The sequence below is a fragment of the Oncorhynchus tshawytscha genome, linkage group LG11, assembly GCF_018296145.1.
Source record: "Oncorhynchus tshawytscha isolate Ot180627B linkage group LG11, Otsh_v2.0, whole genome shotgun sequence".
Taxonomy (NCBI): domain Eukaryota; kingdom Metazoa; phylum Chordata; class Actinopteri; order Salmoniformes; family Salmonidae; genus Oncorhynchus; species Oncorhynchus tshawytscha.
In genome coordinates this window covers 30,415,565-30,434,927 of record NC_056439.1, presented here as the reverse complement: position 1 = coordinate 30,434,927, position 19,363 = coordinate 30,415,565, and the positions used below count along the sequence as shown (strand labels likewise).

Sequence of the window (19,363 nt, the reverse complement as noted above, 5' to 3'; positions counted from 1 at the left end):
CCTGAAAAGATCCTTTTGTCCATCATCACCCCTCTTCTACCTCCACCTCCCCATGCCCACACCCCTCATACAGCCCGTGGTTATGGATACCTGGGATTGTCTCACACAATGCTCCCATGTAGGGGTAAGGCTCCCTGCAGGCACTAGACCTGAGAATGCCAGCCCAAGAACAGTTCCTTACCTTTTGCTTTGTCCTCATTGTAGATGGATCATTTTACTCACTCTAAGTGCTTACCAAAATCGACATACCAGAACCCTCTCCCACGCTTTAGAACAGACTGCGGCCTTTAATTTACTCTCTATATGTTTATTTACACCCGACAAGGTCTTTCCTGCCATTGATTTAATGCCACTGCAAGTCATATCCATGAAAAACAAAATGCCCTTCTGACGACTCTGTTGTCCATTAGCAGCTGCTCTTATTGGCTCTAGTCAGCTCACAGTGAACCTGATGGCACATCACATTCAGCTCTAATGAAGGAGCCCAGTGCCTGAGGCTTAGGTCTATTTCTCCTACACATGCTGCACTGCTGCACCATGGCTCCACGTGTAGAACTGAACGGAGGAATGCTCTGTGTGCCAAATACAGTAGACTCACAGTTTATGCGTGTATCCATGTTAACTGTCCAGTGTGAACGCACCGTGTTCGGTTGGGATCCGAAGTGTGGAATTCAGGCATGATTAAAAGCCTTGTTGGAGTTTCCGCAAGAGATTGAATTCATATTCTATTTCCACCCCTGTAGAGGTGACATTGATGGCTTAATTCCTGTATGGCACATAGTAATCTCTCGTGTGTCCATCCTTTACCAGACATATTGTCCCTAGATTTACTGGCACATTCACTTTGGTGCCTTTGTTATTGGCTGTTAGCCAATCAGGCTATATTTTTTCTCTGCCTGCAGTCACATGGGAGATTTTGTGCAAATTTGGTCTAAAGAGTCTATTTTGTCAATCAAAGGTGTTCTACACATTATTTGTGAGTGGGAGGCAGAGTGCAGAAAATTCCTAACCTACATTTGAGTCCCTGGCACTTTTTTGAGACAGACTTGTTTATGTGTCTCCTGTAAGTCAAATACAGTGGGGTTGATAAAATAACAGGTTCCTGCTTTATTTAGAGTTCAAATGAGGTCCAAATGTTCCTGCATATTAGATTCAAAGGATATATTTATATACAGGGAATCCCAAGACATAACTAGTTTCAAGTTTATTTTAGTAGTATGGTAGCTGTAGGGGTAGTATAACATATTATTAGAAAACTATTCAAAATGTAACAACCGCATCACTTAAAAATATAAACTGCATGGCTGTAAATGGTAAATATTCACTCCACTGTATTTGGTAGACATGGTAGGTTGGTGGTCATGATAGGTTAAGAAACAGTCCCAAATGACAACCGCCTCTGGGATGCAGACTGCCCCAGGCCAGGGTTCCTTGTGCTATAGCCGGGCATAGCCCTGCAATCTTGGCAATCAGGATCTAATGCTAGCAGCAACTGGTTCAGATTAGGCCCAGGAAATCCTCCGTGCTCTCTGTTCAAAACAATTTACCCTGACATGAGCCGAAGGGGTAGGGGGGCAGAGGAGTTGTCCTCTGTTACCAGAAACTTTTGGAGTGCAAGTGAGACATTTTTCAAAATATGACGCAGATATTTGGCCCATAAAGTACGCTATAAATGTTGTTGTCCTTTGAGGATTGCTTTACAGCCTAACGCGGCTGTAGACCCTATACAAATCAGTCTTAAATTTGCCTATTCGATATATTCGAATGACAATGATTGCAACAGCAATTATTCATATTATTACAGTAGTGTTATTATTTGTATGTTGTTTGTATTATTATAAGACAATTTTAGTAATATGCTAATAACTACAATAAGAAGCAGATTAGGCTACTGTTGTTATTATTGTTGTTGGTGATGGTGGTTTTATCATTGAGCTTTCAAATCCCATCATTATTATAGGATAGTTAGCCCATAACATGAGTGATAACAGGGTTCAATACTAATTGTATTGTAATTCTAAAAGTTGTGCATGATGTTGAACAAGGATGAAGGAGGGAGTATTTAAAAAACATAAATCAATTTCGAGGTTTATTTGTTCTTCGTAGTAGGCTACAGATTAATGTAAAATCACGCCTTCCGCAGATGGTGTTGCTTTTCCGTGGCCCAGAACCGACAGAACAAACACTTGGAGAGAGCAAAGTAAACACCGCAACACAGACGTAATGATCCGCAGCGCTCATGGAGCACGGGCGAGAACCAGGCTTCTTCGCCTTGGGCAAAACATGGCTTTAAATATCATCGACAAAACGACTTTGTTGTGCATACCTCGTGGTCCTTTTTTTTAACGAATTATAACAGTTTGGGCCCCACATTTTACAGTTCCCAATCCGGATGTTTTGTTGTTATTCTGAATCGATCATGTTTAGAGTTTTAACTCCATTAACATATCTGAAATTCCACGTTGGGTGAAAATTAAAGCAACAATTTCAAGGAAAGATTAAATATGTCCATTTTGTCTGGAGAGTTAAACAGAGAACTTTGACCGTGATTTCTATCCATCCAAATGGTGACATAGAGGCCTAAGAAACTAAATGTGCTTTTCGAATACACCCTGCCCAAAAGTTGAACAGATATTTTGTATTGTTTGCTATCATGGACGTGCGTAAAATGTAGATGGCTCAATGCTATACCAAGGAAGAAAACGTGCCCAAAATGTTTTGGTTTATTATAGCCCATATTTGTTCTCTATGCTCTACATATCTTTGAGGGATGAATATAGGCTATGATATAATGCTATTTATTTTATTGACTGGACATACAAATAATACACATTAAACAAATTGACGTCTCTTTTTGTTTTATTGGAAACTAATAGGATTTTAATGAAAACGTCGCTTCTTAGTTTCCATAGCAGGAGGTTGCTATAAATTTTATCTGAACAAAAAATATCATAAATTAAGCAAAAGGGCAGTCCAGTTTAAGTGTCTCGTTGACTTAAGAGTTCGTAAAAGGGGGTTTGATTGTATTTTCACGGGAAGGAGGGTACCTCCTAAGTCAGGATAAGCGCATAAAATAATTGCGTTATAGTTCTAACCAAATTTAACGACAGACAGAGGTCAGTCTAGTTATAAGGTACCATAGTGTAATTTCATATATGTACTCAAGCTGGTAGAGTTATCAGTCTTTTAAAAGATAGTATCAGTTTGCCTTTAGGAGCCTAGATCCACAAGGCTCGATGTTAGAGGTCCCAGCAACGAGTCTTGGAGTTGGTGCGGGTGTCCGTGCATTCCATGCACCGGCTGTGCGCCACCGAGACCCGTCATAGGGTAAGAGGAGACGCCGGGGTGACTCATATTTCCTTGGAGCAAAAGCACAGAGTTCTGATCAGGGCTTTGTGGTGGAGAGAACTCATCTTCCGAGCTGGACATGAGCGACTTGCCGCCATCGAGGGGAGACAGCTGGTTCTGTTTGTTGTTACCGGAGTTGTTGTTTTCGCTGTTTTCTCTGAGAAGGGAAGATATGTAAAGACGTTAGAAATATAAATGTTTATAGCATACTATCATACCACTTTGAGGACTATAAAGATTGTAACACAAAAAGAAACAAGTCAACATATAGCCCAACCAATTCCTAACACTCGTATTGTCGTGTAACTATTTTAACTATGCAAAAGTTGAGTACTGTCATCATTGGTTTGTTGCATGATTTCGTGGGATTTGATTTTCGGTTGTGAATAAACAATCTTGGACCCAGGTTTACAGAATCGATAGGCCAAATACAAGCTAGACATTTCAATTATAAGCCAAGAACAAGCCAATCCAAAATTGGTTTAAACTTTAGGATAATGCAATTAAAAATATATTCAATCCATTTTTTTTATTTTGACATTTCAATTGCAAAAGGGAAACGTTTGATCACACGCAATACTTTTAATTATTGCATGAGAATAATGTCTTCTATCATAATGATTCCATATCTTGACCACTGAAACCGTGACCTGTAGCTCCAAATATACATGTATCACTGTCTAAATAGCTATAACTTATTCTGATGCCAGAAATATTTAGAACACTATCGAAATTATAAGGATACAGTCAATAGTTTGTCATTGGTTCCATTTCAAACGTATGTTGGCCATAGGTTTTTGTTTTGGGGTATCACACTAAATGTTTAAATGTTTGTAATTTACAGTGGATAAATTGTAATTTAAAATGGTTAAAACCCTTTAGTATAAATATATTGTAATATTAGTTGGGCCTTCTAAAAATCAGCATAAGGGCATGTCACTTTAAATAAATTAGTTGGGAATTGATTCAACAAAATTCAAACTCTGGTAAATTACGCATGTGATTATGTTTAGTTTATTCTTTCCTACTATTAATCCTACTATGGCAACATTTGATTGTACTTTTTTGGTGAAAACATACCTTTCTTTAGCTTCTGCGGCTCTGTCTCTCTGGCGTCTGTTTTTGAACCAGTTGCTGACCTGCGTAGTGGTCAGTCCCGTGGCCTCGGCCAGCTCCCTTTTCTCTCGCGGGGAGGGATAGGGGTTATGCGTGTACCACTCTCTAAGAACACCCCTGGACTTCTCCTTAAAGCAATAGCTGGTCTCCTCGCCGTCCCAGATTGTGCGGGGCAAAGGGAATTTCCTTCTTACCCTATACTTCCCCACGGCTCCAAGCGGTCGGCCGCGCAATTTCTCCGCCTCCACGTAGTGCGCTTTCAGCCACAGCTGCTGCAGCTTGGGATGGTTGTGCGGGGAAAACTGGTGGCTCTCCAGGATCTTATATAGCTCTCTGAAGTTCCCTCGGTGAAAGGCGACCACCGCCTTTGCTTTCAGTACACTTTCATTCTTGTGGAGGTGGTCACAAGCTGGGAGAGACCAGAGAAAACGACCGAGCCTCTCCAGGTTACCTCCTTGTTGCAGGACCTCGCAGACGCAGGCGACTTGCTCCTGGGTAAACCCAAACGAAGGTAGTATTGACATGATGTCGGGTCTCAATCCCCAGCCCAACGACGATATCCTGTTTTTCTGTCTATATATTCTTCACTGGTTTGTTATTGTGTTCCAGAACCCAGTGCAATCCGGCGTCCGGACAATATCCACTCCACCCCTGATGCGCACGGGAGATTCGGATGTTGATTGTTGGGACAATTTGTTCCTGTTGGAGATATGTCAGGCTTAAAGAGAGCGCTGCGCGATTCGTTGATTGGCTCTCCCACTGCCCTATACCCTGGCAGCCGAGCAGAACTGGGTTTGCAGCTCCGTTTCCTCCCTGGAGGGAGTACGTCAGGGGCTGAAATTGGAGCCCCCCATCCCATACTCCTCTCCAGCTTTAGCTGAGGGAGCAAAGGTACCTAAATGCTAATCAATTATTACAGATTCTTAAAGAGCATTTTTATCATTCTCTTCATGCAGGACCTCCCATGTTTTTGGAAAGTTCCAGACAAGGCTTGAAGTGAAGTACAAGAGATCGATGAATATAGCTGAAGTAATTTATTGCATCACCATGCATTATTAATTATTGTCACTGTTAAACCGCCCTCATCTTGCCACAGAGTTAATGGCACGCAGATTGTGTATTTCTCTCCTATTTTTCATAGTCTATTAATTATCAAGTAGTGTATTTTATGAGGTGATATAATTTAATAACTTCCAATGATAGTTATACGTGCCATTACGTACGAGTGCCTGCCAAAAAGGTTGGGGCTTTTAGACAGGAAAGAAACGTTAAGAAACGTACAGGTATTTATAATGTGAATAAACATCTTATTCCAAAAATAACTTAGGATAGTTCTTTGTAAGGCTTCTATGTCAATATTGCAAGATGGTCTATTGATGAAAGATATAGTCGCCTAACACGTGTAGGATATTTTACTGAGCTTTCAACTGAGATTTGCAAAAGGCATCGTGTGGTATAGAACCTGGAATCTGATTAAATATATTTCCTCTAACTTTGTCCAAATAATAGCCCCAATGAACCAACCGTTATGATATCCAGTTTGTGCATCAGTAATGACGTATATGCCTTATATTTGATTGGTGTGACTCCTCTTTACGCATGTGCACCATCGGCCTATCCTATGTGTTAACACATCGATGGACATTTCCATCGATATTATTGTTATTATGTATTTATTTTTTTAAATGTTTTTTTTTTGCTGCTTGTTTAATTCTTTCAATTTCCAAAATCATTGGCTAAACCATTAGTCATACATTGAATCATTTTGATGTTCAGTTATATCTGCTTTCGATTTTTTTTTTTCGTTTCAATTTGCATCAGTACATTTTAGGCTACTAATAGTACTGCATTAGTTGTTCATTTATTATGGTGTGAAATCTTTATATTTCTACGAAATGATGTAAATTTTTATTCCGGCCTCCCCAAGGTTATTTCCCTGGAGATAAATCGTCTCTCCACTGCTGTCCTCAATGTTGTGGCGTGAAACATAAAACCTATCCATTAGTAAATGAGTTATGTGAGTCACGGGCTCTTGGTCGTTGAGTCGTTGTTTTGAAGGATAGATCAAATTTCTTTATCTTTCCCAGGATTTGCAACTTGACTCTCCGGCAACACGTTGAGAAGTAGACACCGGAAAGGAGCATTTCTAGGCCAGCCAATATTATTTCCAATATTATTTATTCTGTCCGTTAGACCTACATCTTTAACCAATATCTGATTTTACATATGAAATATAGATCTCGGGTTAAATGTTATAGGTAATTCACTGTTAACATATTTGGTATTCTACACACCACTAGGCCTACCAGTTAAAAGGGTTTAATCGAGCGTTGGTTTAATACATTTCTGTGGTTTTAGACACATGTAAAAACTAACCTCGTGCTTGGATGAGAGGCGAATCTAGAATATCCAGCTTAATCTGTTTGAAAATAATGGCTTATACCATAAAGATTATACAAATGATTTAGGGGCACTGCTGTAAATGGAACTTCCATCGTAAAAGCAAATGAACGAGGGTATGCAATAAGTGAAGTGTAAGAACCAACCATTTGCTGAGATTATTATGATCTCAATTTAACTGCCTCCTGATGAATCCATGGACAATAATGTATAATTGCTCGATCTATTCCCAGTTGTATTGATTATAAAGGAAAACAACATCAAACGAGCATCCAAAGTATAGCCCTCAATTGGCTGAGAGATGTGCATTCTGTCATGCAAATTAGAACAAACAAGAATTTATGAAATACGTTGAGGTGGGCTATCGAAAACGAAGGCCCCATCATTCAGTGAATAAAAGGTGCATATTGTGCAGTTGACCGGTCGGTCCTCGACATTAGGCGGAGGCCTATGGGGTTCGCTCCGCTCAGTTCTCTAAACCCCAGCGCTCCAGCAAATGAGCTGTCTTATGTGCCGCTCTCAGGTTTCTCTAATATCTCTACCACATTGCGCCGCGCCTCCTCCTTTAACCCGAGAAGCCAGGGGGACGTGCCCAATCTTAGTTCAGGTCGTGATTATTTCAAGATGTGGACTCCCCTCCACTGCCCTCGGGCAACGATGACGATTGGCGACGTCTCTGCTACTGCACACAACGTCGGTGGATGGAACATGAGAGGGAGAAAGAAAACAATCCACAAATACATACCGAGAAAGCACTTCATAAAAACGTCAGCATATCTCATATCAAACCGTCTATATGTGGCGTTTTGTGACTGAAGCTTTTTTCTTTATAAAAGGGAGGAGAGAGTAAAATGATGAAAGTCCAGCAAGACCGGGTTCACACAAGCAAGCAGATGGTTTTCGCTTAATCAAAACTGCTATTTCAGCTGTTGACTGGAACAATGCTGATACTGTTCATATTGGCTGAAACATTTGGAATGTAGCCTATGTAGTCCATGGCTTTCCTTAATATATCTAGCCTACTTGGATAAATCAAAATAATTTGAGACATAGCCCAGGCCGAATAATTCATTGCTGTAAAACTATTTTAAATGAAAAGGTGGGCCTATAATATTTGACACCCCGTATAATTCGTTGCATAGGCCTATATATCTTCAAACTATGCAAAGTATGCAGCAAACATTTTTAAACAAAAATGAGTGCCGTTAGACAACATCAAGTCTGGCTTAGATTACTATATTTTTATAACCCTAATGTTGTTGTCTTTGTAAGTACAATTTTAGGATTTTTTTGCAGAATCTTTTGATAATTTAACTCACTCACTTGAGACGAAGTATATGATATGTGATTATTAATGAGCCCAATAGGACTTTTTTTCTCTCAATACTATTAGTTTGAATTGGCCCATAGGCCCTGCCCAGACCTACATTTTTGTTGTAAAACATACAAGCCTATTCATCACTTTAAGTGCAATACTCCGAATTGGTTGCTTTCTCAAAACACAACTGTTGACATGAGTGAGTTAAATGAAATTGGAGCCGCAATTATCAGCTTAACAGAGTTTCCTGTCATGTTAGAAAATTAGCCTTGTATAAGAGCACTGCGGTCACCTCCCATCAAAATCATTACGGCTCACTTTCCTCGCAGTGCTACCTCATAGGCTACAAAAGGCTATATAGCAGGTTAGTAAACAAACGTTGGTCCTGATGTTGTTAAACGATAATTCGATTAAGAGGCTTTACCGTAGCGTTCTATGTAATAAAACAACCACAATGTTTTGAAATGTGTCGTCCTCATTTTCTAAACCACTTGACCATTAGTTTCAGACAATGTGTAGGTTACTGGTAGGGAGGGGGCGCCAGTTTATAAACAACAACCCCATGACCTTATGCACAGATCGAGATTTGATATTCACAATGCGTAAAACGGACCCTCCAATTAATTAGGCTATTTGGAGAGAATATTTAGTGTTCATGTTTTTATGTGCTAAATTAAGTTCACCATTATCTTGAAAGGCCTATGAGTGTTGGTAACACAACTAATAAAACATATATAGTAAACATTGATTAGGTGACATTTGGCATGGGGGAAGGAGCTGTCATGTTTGTATTGCTTTCAGACAAAGTCAAACTCCTTAATAGTCATATGAGTCTTATTTCCGTCCCTCCTGTTACAGAGTGGTGTGTTTCTATGGGAAATACAATTTCACCAGTGTGGCGTGGCGATGATGCGGACTCCCAGCTGTTGCCTCTCTCTCAACATATCCCATTTCAGTGGAGAACAACACCCCAACATGTGTGCGTGCACCGGTGCGCGTGTGCGTGTGTGTGTGAGGGGGGAGAGATATAGATATGGGTGGAAACACACTGGCATGTGTAGTGCACGTTTGGACCGTTTTTACGCATATGTTATACTTTGCGGTTATAGTGCAGAACCGAGCATTAAATTGCCCCAGGTCGCACCTTTCCTTTTATTTTTCGTTGTGGATGGAGGACTGAACATGTGCAGATATTTTCTCACGCCTGATAACAACTCAATTATCTGATGTCGAAGTCAAATATTGCGTTGTGGTTTTGATGGCGAAAACAACTTGGCCTATAAGCTAACCTCAGTCGTTCCCAATGGATTTTAGGCACACACACATCTCACACTGTAAACGCCATAGAGTGCGCGTTTAAACATCAATTTATGATTGTACTTATATTTGCTAACTTTAGCTTCATTTATTTACATTTCACTTTCGGAACCCCACAAATGAATCTCCGTGGGTAAAGCATTGGTGGTGGGTCTTTCGGAGCAGCGCAGCACCCAGCGACCCCTGGCCTCTCATTAGTGGGATGTGGAGCAGCGGAGTACCGCGCTCCCCAGGTCATGTTACATATGGCTTGCAGTCTGCTGCGCCGCATTAAATGTCAGCTTTGAAACCATCCAAGAGATCAGAGGTCACCGTTTTTAATAAGGCCTCGGTTCTGGGGGGGTCCCTTCTTTTACTGCTCGCCCGCGCATGTTTTACAGTGCACGTTTTAAATTGTGGACGAAATTATACATCTTACTTGTTTAACTTTTTGGTAACATTATTATGTGGTTGGATTGGTGTATTTGATGTTGAACAATAGCTGCTGGACACATCTCATGTATAAAGTGTGTTATTTTAAAAGTTACACATCTATAAGTTACTTTTTAAACTTTTTGTTTTCTAAATATGCAATACATCCATCTATTAAGGTTGCCTTGTAAGCTATACTGTAATACAAATAATGTAGTAATATTGCAAACAGATGTTCTTCAAAATAGTGTTTAGTCTTCCTTTAAAAGGACTGACTGTGCTGTTCATTTTCATCTAATCTACAGGCACAATAAAAAGAGGAAATTTGAAGCTTTCTGGGGCCCACACCCCATGAGAACATTGGCTCCCTTTTCCAATCAGACTTTGTTCAGGGCTTCAACAAAGCCGTTTCACCCTCTTCAATATTACAGGAGGCATCACCTGATACCTAACAATCAGCTAATCCAATGCCCATGGCAACGAAGTCACCAGTGCACAGGTAACCATACACCAGTTACCTGCCTCTCCCTCTCCTTTTTCTCCCCCACTCTCCCCCTCTCTCTCCATTGAATGAGCGGAGACAAACACCTTCTGTTTATTTGGGTCATCCGTATAGAACCCATAAAAATTATCTACAAAGAGGATAAGACCTGAAGTCCAGTCTCAAAACCACTATAAATTCTCCATCTACCTATCCACCCATGCATCCATTCCCCCGCCCCTTCTATCCCCCTTTATCTTAACTAGCCTTACTTGGGAGCCGGTGGAGAGAATCAGAATTGGGTGGAAGATCATTAAAAATCCCCCAAAGCCATGTGAGCAGTTCAGGATATCTCTGTACAGACACACAGTGCCTGTGAGTGACAACCCTTCAGACTCATTCATCCATATGTGGATCAGCTGAGTGAGGCAGGGAGAGCTTGCTCTGGGTTATCCCAGGGAGAAGGCCCATGGATAGGACTGTGTGGAGCTATGGACCCCCCACCCCTAAGAGCAGTACCTCTGGAAATCTCATTGCTGTTTATTTGAATTACGGCGTCTGAGATGAGAATAGGAGGGTTAATGAACACCAGGTTGCCAGGCATGTGCAAATGATCACTGCAGGTTTGCAGAGCGCAGTTCTAGGCTTGTTGGATCAGGGCATGCCTGTTATACCCCCATCCTCGCAGAGGTTGGCTTTTTAAGCCTTTTAAATATATAGAAGACGTATGCTTCCCGTCTGGAGAATTTAGGTCCACTGTAGACATAACATTAAACACAAACCCAACTCACATGTTTAATTAAGAAATAATTTAGAAATAATTTAGTCATGGTAAAGGAGCCAAAGGAACACTTTTTTCATGACAAAACTAGTAACAGTTTTATATTTTTATAAATATAAACTTTTAATGCAGTATGGAGATTTAGAAAAATACATTCACATCATTTCAGATTACAAACATACAGTTCAAGCTAAAATAAAAAACAATCTGTTTTACCACATGCCTATGGCTTATTTTTGGTATATGACATCAGAGCATGTAGACAAAGTTGTTCTGTAATGTAATCTTTATGTCAGTTTGCAGTCTGTTCATAGCTCTACTCTGAGTGAGGGTTTAGGTCATGGAACCTGACAAAGGAAAATGTTCTGGCAAGTCTCTATGTACATGGATCTGTGTCTTAATGTCTTACTGTTATGTGTAAATTACATTTGTTGGTCATGCGGTAGAGATGGGGTATTATGGTTTTGTGTTGTGTGTCTGTGTGGAGTTCATGTCTTCAGTTGTGAAGTGCTCCACATACATTTGTTGATGTATGAGGCCCACTTACTCCCTACCTCAACATCACAGGAGATGTCTGGCTTATGCACCTATCTAATAATACCAGACAATTACCCAAAGTGGAATTGCTTTATCTGAAAACCATGGAAGTTTGTATGTGTCTCACTCTGCACCTATGCATCAATCATAGAGGGTAGAGAACTTGCTAGTCACACTCAATCGTATTTAGAAAATAACAATTAAAAGTAAAAGGCACTAGTAACCAGGACATTTTAATATTCTTAACTCAGTTTGCCATGCAAAGGGACACAATAGAAATCCCTCTCCATAAAAAACACTTCGGACTGCATGTGGTTCTCTTTCCTCAAACACAATGCTCCCCTTCCAGTTTCTCATACAAACAGGCACAACAGTCAATAATATAAATGTGCTTGCATCTTACTGTGTAGACAAATATAACTGATGTATATTTTTGCAGAGACAGTTTGAGAGACATTTCAAAATGAATGATGGGATATACTGTTGCCAAAATGAACAAACAGCATATAGTGGTCTTACTATGTTTAAATAGATACGGACTGTGTCACAACCCCTTTATAACCTCTCTCTGTCTCCAATAATGAATGAAGCTTGAAATATGTTTTCACAGTATAGATTTGCTATGGTTTGATCAGTCCAGAGGGAAAGGTAGGTTCTTTGAAGCTACAATCTTCTGTTATAGTGTTTTGATGCTAGTGCAAATTAGGAGAGGTCAGTGCAGACTGACATTCTACGGGGCAGAAAGGCACATTCATTTCTTCTTAAGTCCCCCGAACAGAAACCATGCCATAAATATGATGAATCATCCTCAGCCCACATGATATGTAACAAATGATGAATGTACTATGGAGGATGGTAGACTTGAATGACTTTCTGAGAATTTGAAGAGGTCTAAATTGCATAAATCAGCAACTGCTGTGCACAGTGATGGTCCTGTTATTCATATGTGGTTTTATGTGTGGTTTTCAGTGCAGCAATTGTAGTGGTTTAGTGAACATTTTCACAGAGACGCTCCCCTCCCCCTACTGAAGGACCTTTTTGAGTTGACCCAGATGACGCATTTAGTTTGGAGAAACATCCTGGTCACATGACCAGGGCCATTCCAACACCTGCTTCTGTGGATCAAGTCCACTCAATGGGAAGTAGCAGGTGTTGTATATAAAAAAATGCACACTTAGAATGTGGTTCATATGCATGCAAGGGACTTCTAGTTCTGACTTTCTGTGATGCATAGAGGAATCGGGGGTTTTAAAATCATTCATTAGGATGACTTCATGGTGCCAATCCAAGGGGTTTGCATCTGAATAGAGTGCAGTGTAAGGTAAAATGAACACAACATTAGCAAATAATTTAACACTTAGAAGAAATTAATGGTAAAAAAACACACAAAAAAGTAAAAATATTCACCACATCACTGCTTGGGCAGATATGAGTGCTTATGAAACGTCATAGGTTACAGGTTAAAGGTCAGCCATATCCTCGTCCATCTGCACTGTCTGTAATTTGGCCAGCTCCTTCTCCTCCCCCGGCTCCATCTCCCCACACATGACCCGCACCATCTCATTCACCCCATCGCCACTTGCGTCCACCTTACTCTCTGACACAGACATGTAGTTGTTGTTCATGCCAGGGCCCAGGAGGTGTGAGGAGGGGACAGGTTGTGGGTTGTGGCCCCTGAGGTACTCAGGCTGGAGGTGGTGTCCGTTCGGGTCTGTTTGGGCCATCAGAGGGGTGCTGACGGTGAGGGTGGTGTAGACCTCAGGCTCTGGACTGGAGGAGCTGACCATGGTTACATCAGAGGAGGGGGTGGGGCTCTGGCTAGAGGGGACCTCCTCTGAGTTTAGGGGGGCTGAGGAGTAACTGAGCTGCCCACTGGTGTCCAGGTGAAGGCCATGATGGTAGGAGTATACCCCACCGCCCCCGCCTCCCTCCAGGGGCTCCTTCTTGATGGAGGTCTGTCCAGTGTTGCCCATGCTGTACAGCACTGTGCTGGGATGCATGGGGGCCATGGCCAGCTTGTCCTGATGGTGCTGGTGGTGGTAAGAGTCCTCACTGGAAGAACTGACTGCTACATTGTTCACTTGGATTGTACCTGGGATAATCAATGACAGGACATTATACATCTTATACTCCTTACAAACAGTACTTTATACCCTTATCTCTGAACCACTATAACCAACTCCTGCTCGACTCGACTAACAGTCTTCCAAATCTCTGGCTTCACTCTTACTGTACTGTTGCTGTATGTTCTTAACTTCCAGCAGAAATACATCAGAAATCTCTGCCGTGTCTCTCTCACACCTGGGTTTTGAAGCTGACCCTGTGGGACCCAGGAGAGTTGTATTGATGTAAAAGTCTGTTATGGGCCAACAAAAAGGCATTTTTTTCTTTCTATTTTACTTTTCTGTTGTCCTGGTATGAAGTCTCTGCTTTTTGTCAAAGTAAGTGCTGTAATGACTCTCTCCTCGTTAGTAAGTTTTTCAGCCCTGTAATTGTCTGAAACAGATTCTCCTCCTCTCTCCCCCTGAGGTCAAGAGTGTGCAGTGATGATGACTTCAGAACCTGTGTTCTATTCATCTCTATAATTTTCCAGGACCACCATATATCGCCACACAAGATAATGGACTGTGTGTGTGTGTCTGGCATTTACGTCGAGCCCCAACTCATTGCAGTGCAGTAACAAACCTCTGGCCTCAGACCCAAAGTCAGGAAGGCCAAATGCTAAGGCAGCTTAGACATATTGAACACATAACAGAGCTGATGACTACACCCATTGCTATTTCAACCCAGGACTCATTCACTTTATTGAAGAAGAAGAAAGGGATTTGGTTGCAATATTTGAAAGGTTAGGGTCAACTACCACCATATTCTTGTAAATGCACAGATAATGTATCTTTCATTAGCAATGAAGAAGACATTAAATCCTAAAATACTCTAAGCAATAATTATTTCTCACCAATAACCGTTATCGGCAAAACTTCAATGTGGGTTTTAAGTTTTCAATGTAGCTGACATAGAACTGACAACCAGTTTAAAGTCAACCCACCTTGTGAGAGTGCTGAGGTGGAGGAGCCAGAGGGGAGCTGCAGAGGAGGAAGACCTACATTGCTGTTGAGCAGAGATGCCCTGTTGCCGTCAGATATGCCGCTGTGCACATGGACCTGACTGTAACCGCCCAGCTGGAGCGTCCCTGAGGACGAACTGAACGTGAGGACGGACGAGCCGGCATTTTGAGCTGCCATGCCGTGAACCCCCTCCAGTTTCACCTCTGCCCCGTTCACACAGCCGGAGTAGGAGGCGTAGTCCACACCGGAGCTGCCCAGCCCCTTCTCTTGGCCTGCCTGCATCTGCATGTCCACACCAGAGCCCCCCATTAAGACCCCCCCAGAGAGCCGCTGGGGGTTGAAGGCCTGGGGCTGGACACCCAGGTTGAGCCCGTTGAACAGGATGTTGCTGGGGGCCTGGAGGTAAGACGAGCCACCATTATGGAAGACAGTGGAGGGGTTACTGGTCACTAGGTTCCCGTTAAAGAGAACCCCACTGCTGGATCCAGGGGGCATCTTGATGTCCCCAATCTGTTTGATGACCAACCCACTGTCCAGAGACCCTGTCTGCAGGGGGAGGGCCCCATGGGTCATCGCCCCATCAGATGAATTGGAGAGGGGGAGTGGAGAAAGCTCTTCCTGTCCTTTACTAGACTCATCCTCTGTGCTGTGGTTGCCATCAGATTCACTGTGGGAAAAAAAGCCAGAGAGAAGGGACAGTGACATAGAAAGATGCTCGGGGACTGTCGGAATGAAATATGTCCTGTTCTACACTTTTGATAGATTTAAATAATAGAATTGTGTGAGGCAGAATAGAGGTCAGAGAAGTAAGTTGTCCTACTAGTTTGACTTACAGTATGTTGCTGTCTTTTGTGAGCGCAGAGGTGGAGTTTTACTATTGACAGAGTGAGTGAGACAGACAGATTTTGAAACCAAGATAATCATAGGCAGACCTGTGAGAATTTCGAGAAAGTGGGTGTGCCTGTGTGTTTCTCACTCAGAGTGGTAGTGTGTTTGTGTGTGTGTGTATGTTGGGATGTAAACATTGCATAAATTAATAAAATATTGCATCACTCACTACCAAGGAATAAACGGTCATTTCCTGTAAACAGAAGGCTACAGAGGGTAGTGCGAACGGCCCAGTACATCACCGGGACCGAGCTCCCTGTCATCCAGGACCTCTATACCAGGCGGTGTCAGAGGAAGGCCCTAAAAATGGTCAAAGACTCCAGCCACCCAAGTCATAGACTATTCTTTCTGCTACCACACGGCAAGCAGTACCGATGCGCCAAGTCTGGAACCATTAGGACCCTGAACAGCTTCTACCCTCATTAGACTTCTAAATATACTGAACAAAAAAATGAATTCAACATGCAACAGTTTCAAAGATGTTGCTGAGTTACAGTTAATTTAAGTAAATCAGTCAATTGAACTAAATTCATTAAGCCCGAACTATGGATTTCACATGACTGAACAGGGGCATTAGGCCCACCAACTTGGGAGCCAGGCCCAGCCAATCAGAACGATTCCGCAGGTGAAGAAACCCAGATGTAGAGGTCCTGGTCTGGCGTGGTTACACGTGGTCTGCGGTTGTGAGGCCAGTTGGACATACTGCCAAATTCTGTAAAACGATGTTGGGGGCGGCTTATGGTAGAGAAATTAACATTAAATTATTTGGCAAAAGCTCTGGTAGGCATTCCTGCAGTCAGCATGCCCATTGTACGCTCCCTCAAAACTTGAGACATCTGTGGCATTGTGTTGTGTGACAAAACTGCACATGTTAGAGTGGCCTTTTATTGTACCCAGCACAAGATGCAACTGTGTAATGACCATGTGGTTTAATCAGCTTCTTGAAATGCCACACCTGGTGGATGGATTATGGATGGATTATCTTGGCAAAGGAGAAATGCTCACTAACAGGAATGTAAACAAATTTGTGCACAGAATTTGAGAGAAATAAGCTCCCTTTGTGCATGGAACATTTCTGGGATCTTTTATTTCAGCTAATGAAACATGGGACCAACACTTTACATGTTGTGCTTATATTTTTGTTCAGTGTAGTTACCCAAATAGCTACCAGGACTATGTGCATTGATCCTTTTTTTGCAGTAACTCTTTTGACTCACCACATATGCTGCTGTTACTGCTTATTATCTGTCCTGTTGCCTAGTCACTTTAACCCTACCTATATGTACATGTCTATCTCTTTTACATCATACCCCCACACATCGACTCAGTACCGGTACCCTTTGTATATAGCCAAGTGACTCATTGTGTATTTATTGTTTGTGTTATTATTTTTCTATTTTTCTCTCTGCATTGTTGGGAAAGGCCGTAAGTAAGCCTTTTTACTGTTAGTCTACACCTGATGTTTACAAAGCATGTGACAAATAACATTTGAATTGTTTTTTGATTTGAACATGCAAAATACCTTATTACTTGCATACTAAGAAATGGGGCTGACTTGTCAATGCAACTTAATCGATCCCTCAAACTGTCTTAGCCAATTGAGATAGTGATAAAACCTCAAGCACAAGTACATATAGAATTTTATAGAATCTTTGTGGGCACAACAACAGAGGTGAAGCATGGAGATCTCACAAACATTGCTTCAAAGAGGAGTAGTGACTACCAAAAGTTTTACCCCGTGGAGAATACATTTAATTGTATCTCTCCTTTATTTAAACTCCTTCAGGACCTAGTAGGCTTGGACGACAATACAACCAACAGTGGACCTACCATTTGGTGCAATAAATTCCAGGGTGACAAATGTCAGCTGTGGCAGCGTGACAACACAAATGGTCAACTCATTTATTTGTAATTTGGTGGTGATTGGTATATGTTTTGGTTTATTTTTTTGTTTGCATAACTTCACATTTTAAGTTTTGTAATGTCAAGAAAATATTAAGAAATCGAACAATGCCATTTCCAATTGTATTTTTCATCATGAGTGAGTGACTGAAACAGCTGCATTTCCCTCGCTACAAAAAAGACTCGCTCTCTGAAATCATGTCTTGAGGCCTGCAAGCCAGTTATTGAAGACGGATAGCTTAATCCTCTTCTCCATAAATTAACTTAATAACTATGGCTTATAATCACTTATTTTGTCACTCAAAGGACAATAATTTTCAGTCATTGGCAATATAATTATTGGCCTCCACATACTGGAATGAAGTGGATTGCAAACACAAAAAACGTCCTTCGAGCAAAAATGCCTGTGAGCTGTTTATGACATCATCTTTCTTGAAGTGTGTGTGTGTGCGTGTGTATGTGCGTGTGTGTGTGTGCTTCAACTGCTTTGGCAATGTTAACATATGTTTCCCATGCCAATAAATCCCTTGAATTGAATTGAGAGAGAGAGTGCGAGAGAAAGAAATCACCTCCACCAGGTGCGCACGAGCTTTGTTCATAAAGAAGAAAACATAAAAAGAAGGGAATATATCTGCCTGCCTGTGGGTGGTGGTTTTTCAAACGAAACGCTGAAGGGCCGTTTTCTCGGCTTAAAAGGAAAAGTAAACAGCTAAAGTGATTAATGTGGTGAGGTATTCAGTTGGTTTTGAACACACACAGGTGAGGTATTCAGTTGGTTTTGAACACACACAGGTGAGGTATTCAGTAGCTTTTGAACACACACAGGTGAGATATTCAGTTCGTTTTGAACACACACGCACGCACACACACGTTCACACACACACACACACACACACACACACACACACACACACACACACACACACACACACACACACACACACACACACACACACACACACACACACACACACACACACTGTCAGGAGACTATATAATTGTTTCATACTTATAGGCTAAATCTATAAAACAACGTATTTATAACACCATTTAGACTGTAAAAGTTATATTCGGAATATAGCAAGCTAATGTTGGACTGGTATCCATGTTCTTAGCCCCCGAACATTCAAAAGAAACCCGATCTGGATGTCAACAGCCTCATATTTCAAAACATTAGCGGCGTGTTTGCTACTTGGCACACTTTTTTGTTTCGGAATTACTCTATCTAATGTTAATTATTTACGCTCTCAACTCACACACCAAGCTCTATGGGCGATTACCATACAATAGCCAGAGGCAGTCATGTGTGTGTATGATACAAGGCAAGCCAGCTCGACCTTGCCAACAATAATCTCAAAAATCATTCCTAGTAATGAATGTACAATTTAAATGTGCCATTACGCACACTGTGCTATTTGCGTAAAATCAAGCAATCAACGGATATTTGATTTGTTCTTTCCCACCTTTTTGATTGAGCTTCGGATGGGTTTCTGTCCCTCTGTCTCCTGTTTTTGAACCAGTTGCTGACCTGCGTCAAAGAGAGTCCCGTGATTTTAGCGAGGTTTCTTTTCTCGGCTGGAGAGGGATATCTATTCTGTTTGTAGAGATCCTTCAGCGCGTTGCGGGACCTCTCTTTGAAGCAGTATACTGTCTCTTCCCCGTCCCAGATAGTCCGTGGGAGTGGGTACTTTCTCCGCAGGCGATATTTATCCACGGCGCCCAGGGGTCTCCCACGCGCTTTCTCTGCCTCGGTATACCGTGCCTTGTACCATAGGTCTTGCAGCGAGGAGTGGTTGGAC

At 41.7% G+C, this 19,363-nt stretch overlaps 2 protein-coding genes across 2 annotated transcripts in view; both read right to left on the bottom strand.

Moving 5' to 3' along the window:
* Nucleotides 1-262: 262 nt before the first annotated feature.
* On the bottom strand, nt 263-5,268 carry LOC112233348 (homeobox protein six1b). The gene is made up of 2 exons (XM_024400921.2): nt 4,429-5,268; nt 263-3,505 (listed from the first exon to the last, which is right to left on the bottom strand). The coding sequence occupies exons 1-2, from the start codon at nt 4,986-4,988 to the stop codon at nt 3,211-3,213; spliced, it is 855 nt and encodes a 284-aa protein (XP_024256689.1). The 5' UTR covers nt 4,989-5,268; the 3' UTR covers nt 263-3,210.
* A 6,658-nt stretch (nt 5,269-11,926) lies between these two features.
* LOC112233347 (homeobox protein SIX4-like) overlaps nt 11,927-19,363 on the bottom strand; it is a 7,983-nt gene continuing 546 nt past the window's right edge. Inside the window, exons 1-3 of the mRNA XM_024400920.2 lie at nt 19,028-19,363; nt 14,756-15,441; nt 11,927-13,801 (exon numbers count right to left, since the gene is read on the bottom strand). The exon at nt 19,028-19,363 is cut by the window's right edge and continues 546 nt beyond it. Coding sequence (XP_024256688.1) covers nt 13,170-13,801; nt 14,756-15,441; nt 19,028-19,363 — 1,654 coding nt within the window. The 3' untranslated portion in view covers nt 11,927-13,169. The remainder of the gene's footprint in view (nt 13,802-14,755; nt 15,442-19,027) is intronic.

Excerpts from the sequence above, each read along its gene's own strand:
- LOC112233348 (XM_024400921.2), bottom strand. The coding sequence starts at position 4,988 with ATGTCAATACTACCTTCGTTTGGGTTTACCCAGGAGCAAGTCGCCTGC. Across the intron at positions 3,506-4,428 it reads GCCGCAGAAGCTAAAGAAAG|AGAAAACAGCGAAAACAACA; the intron begins GTATGTTTTCAC and ends TTCCCTTCTCAG.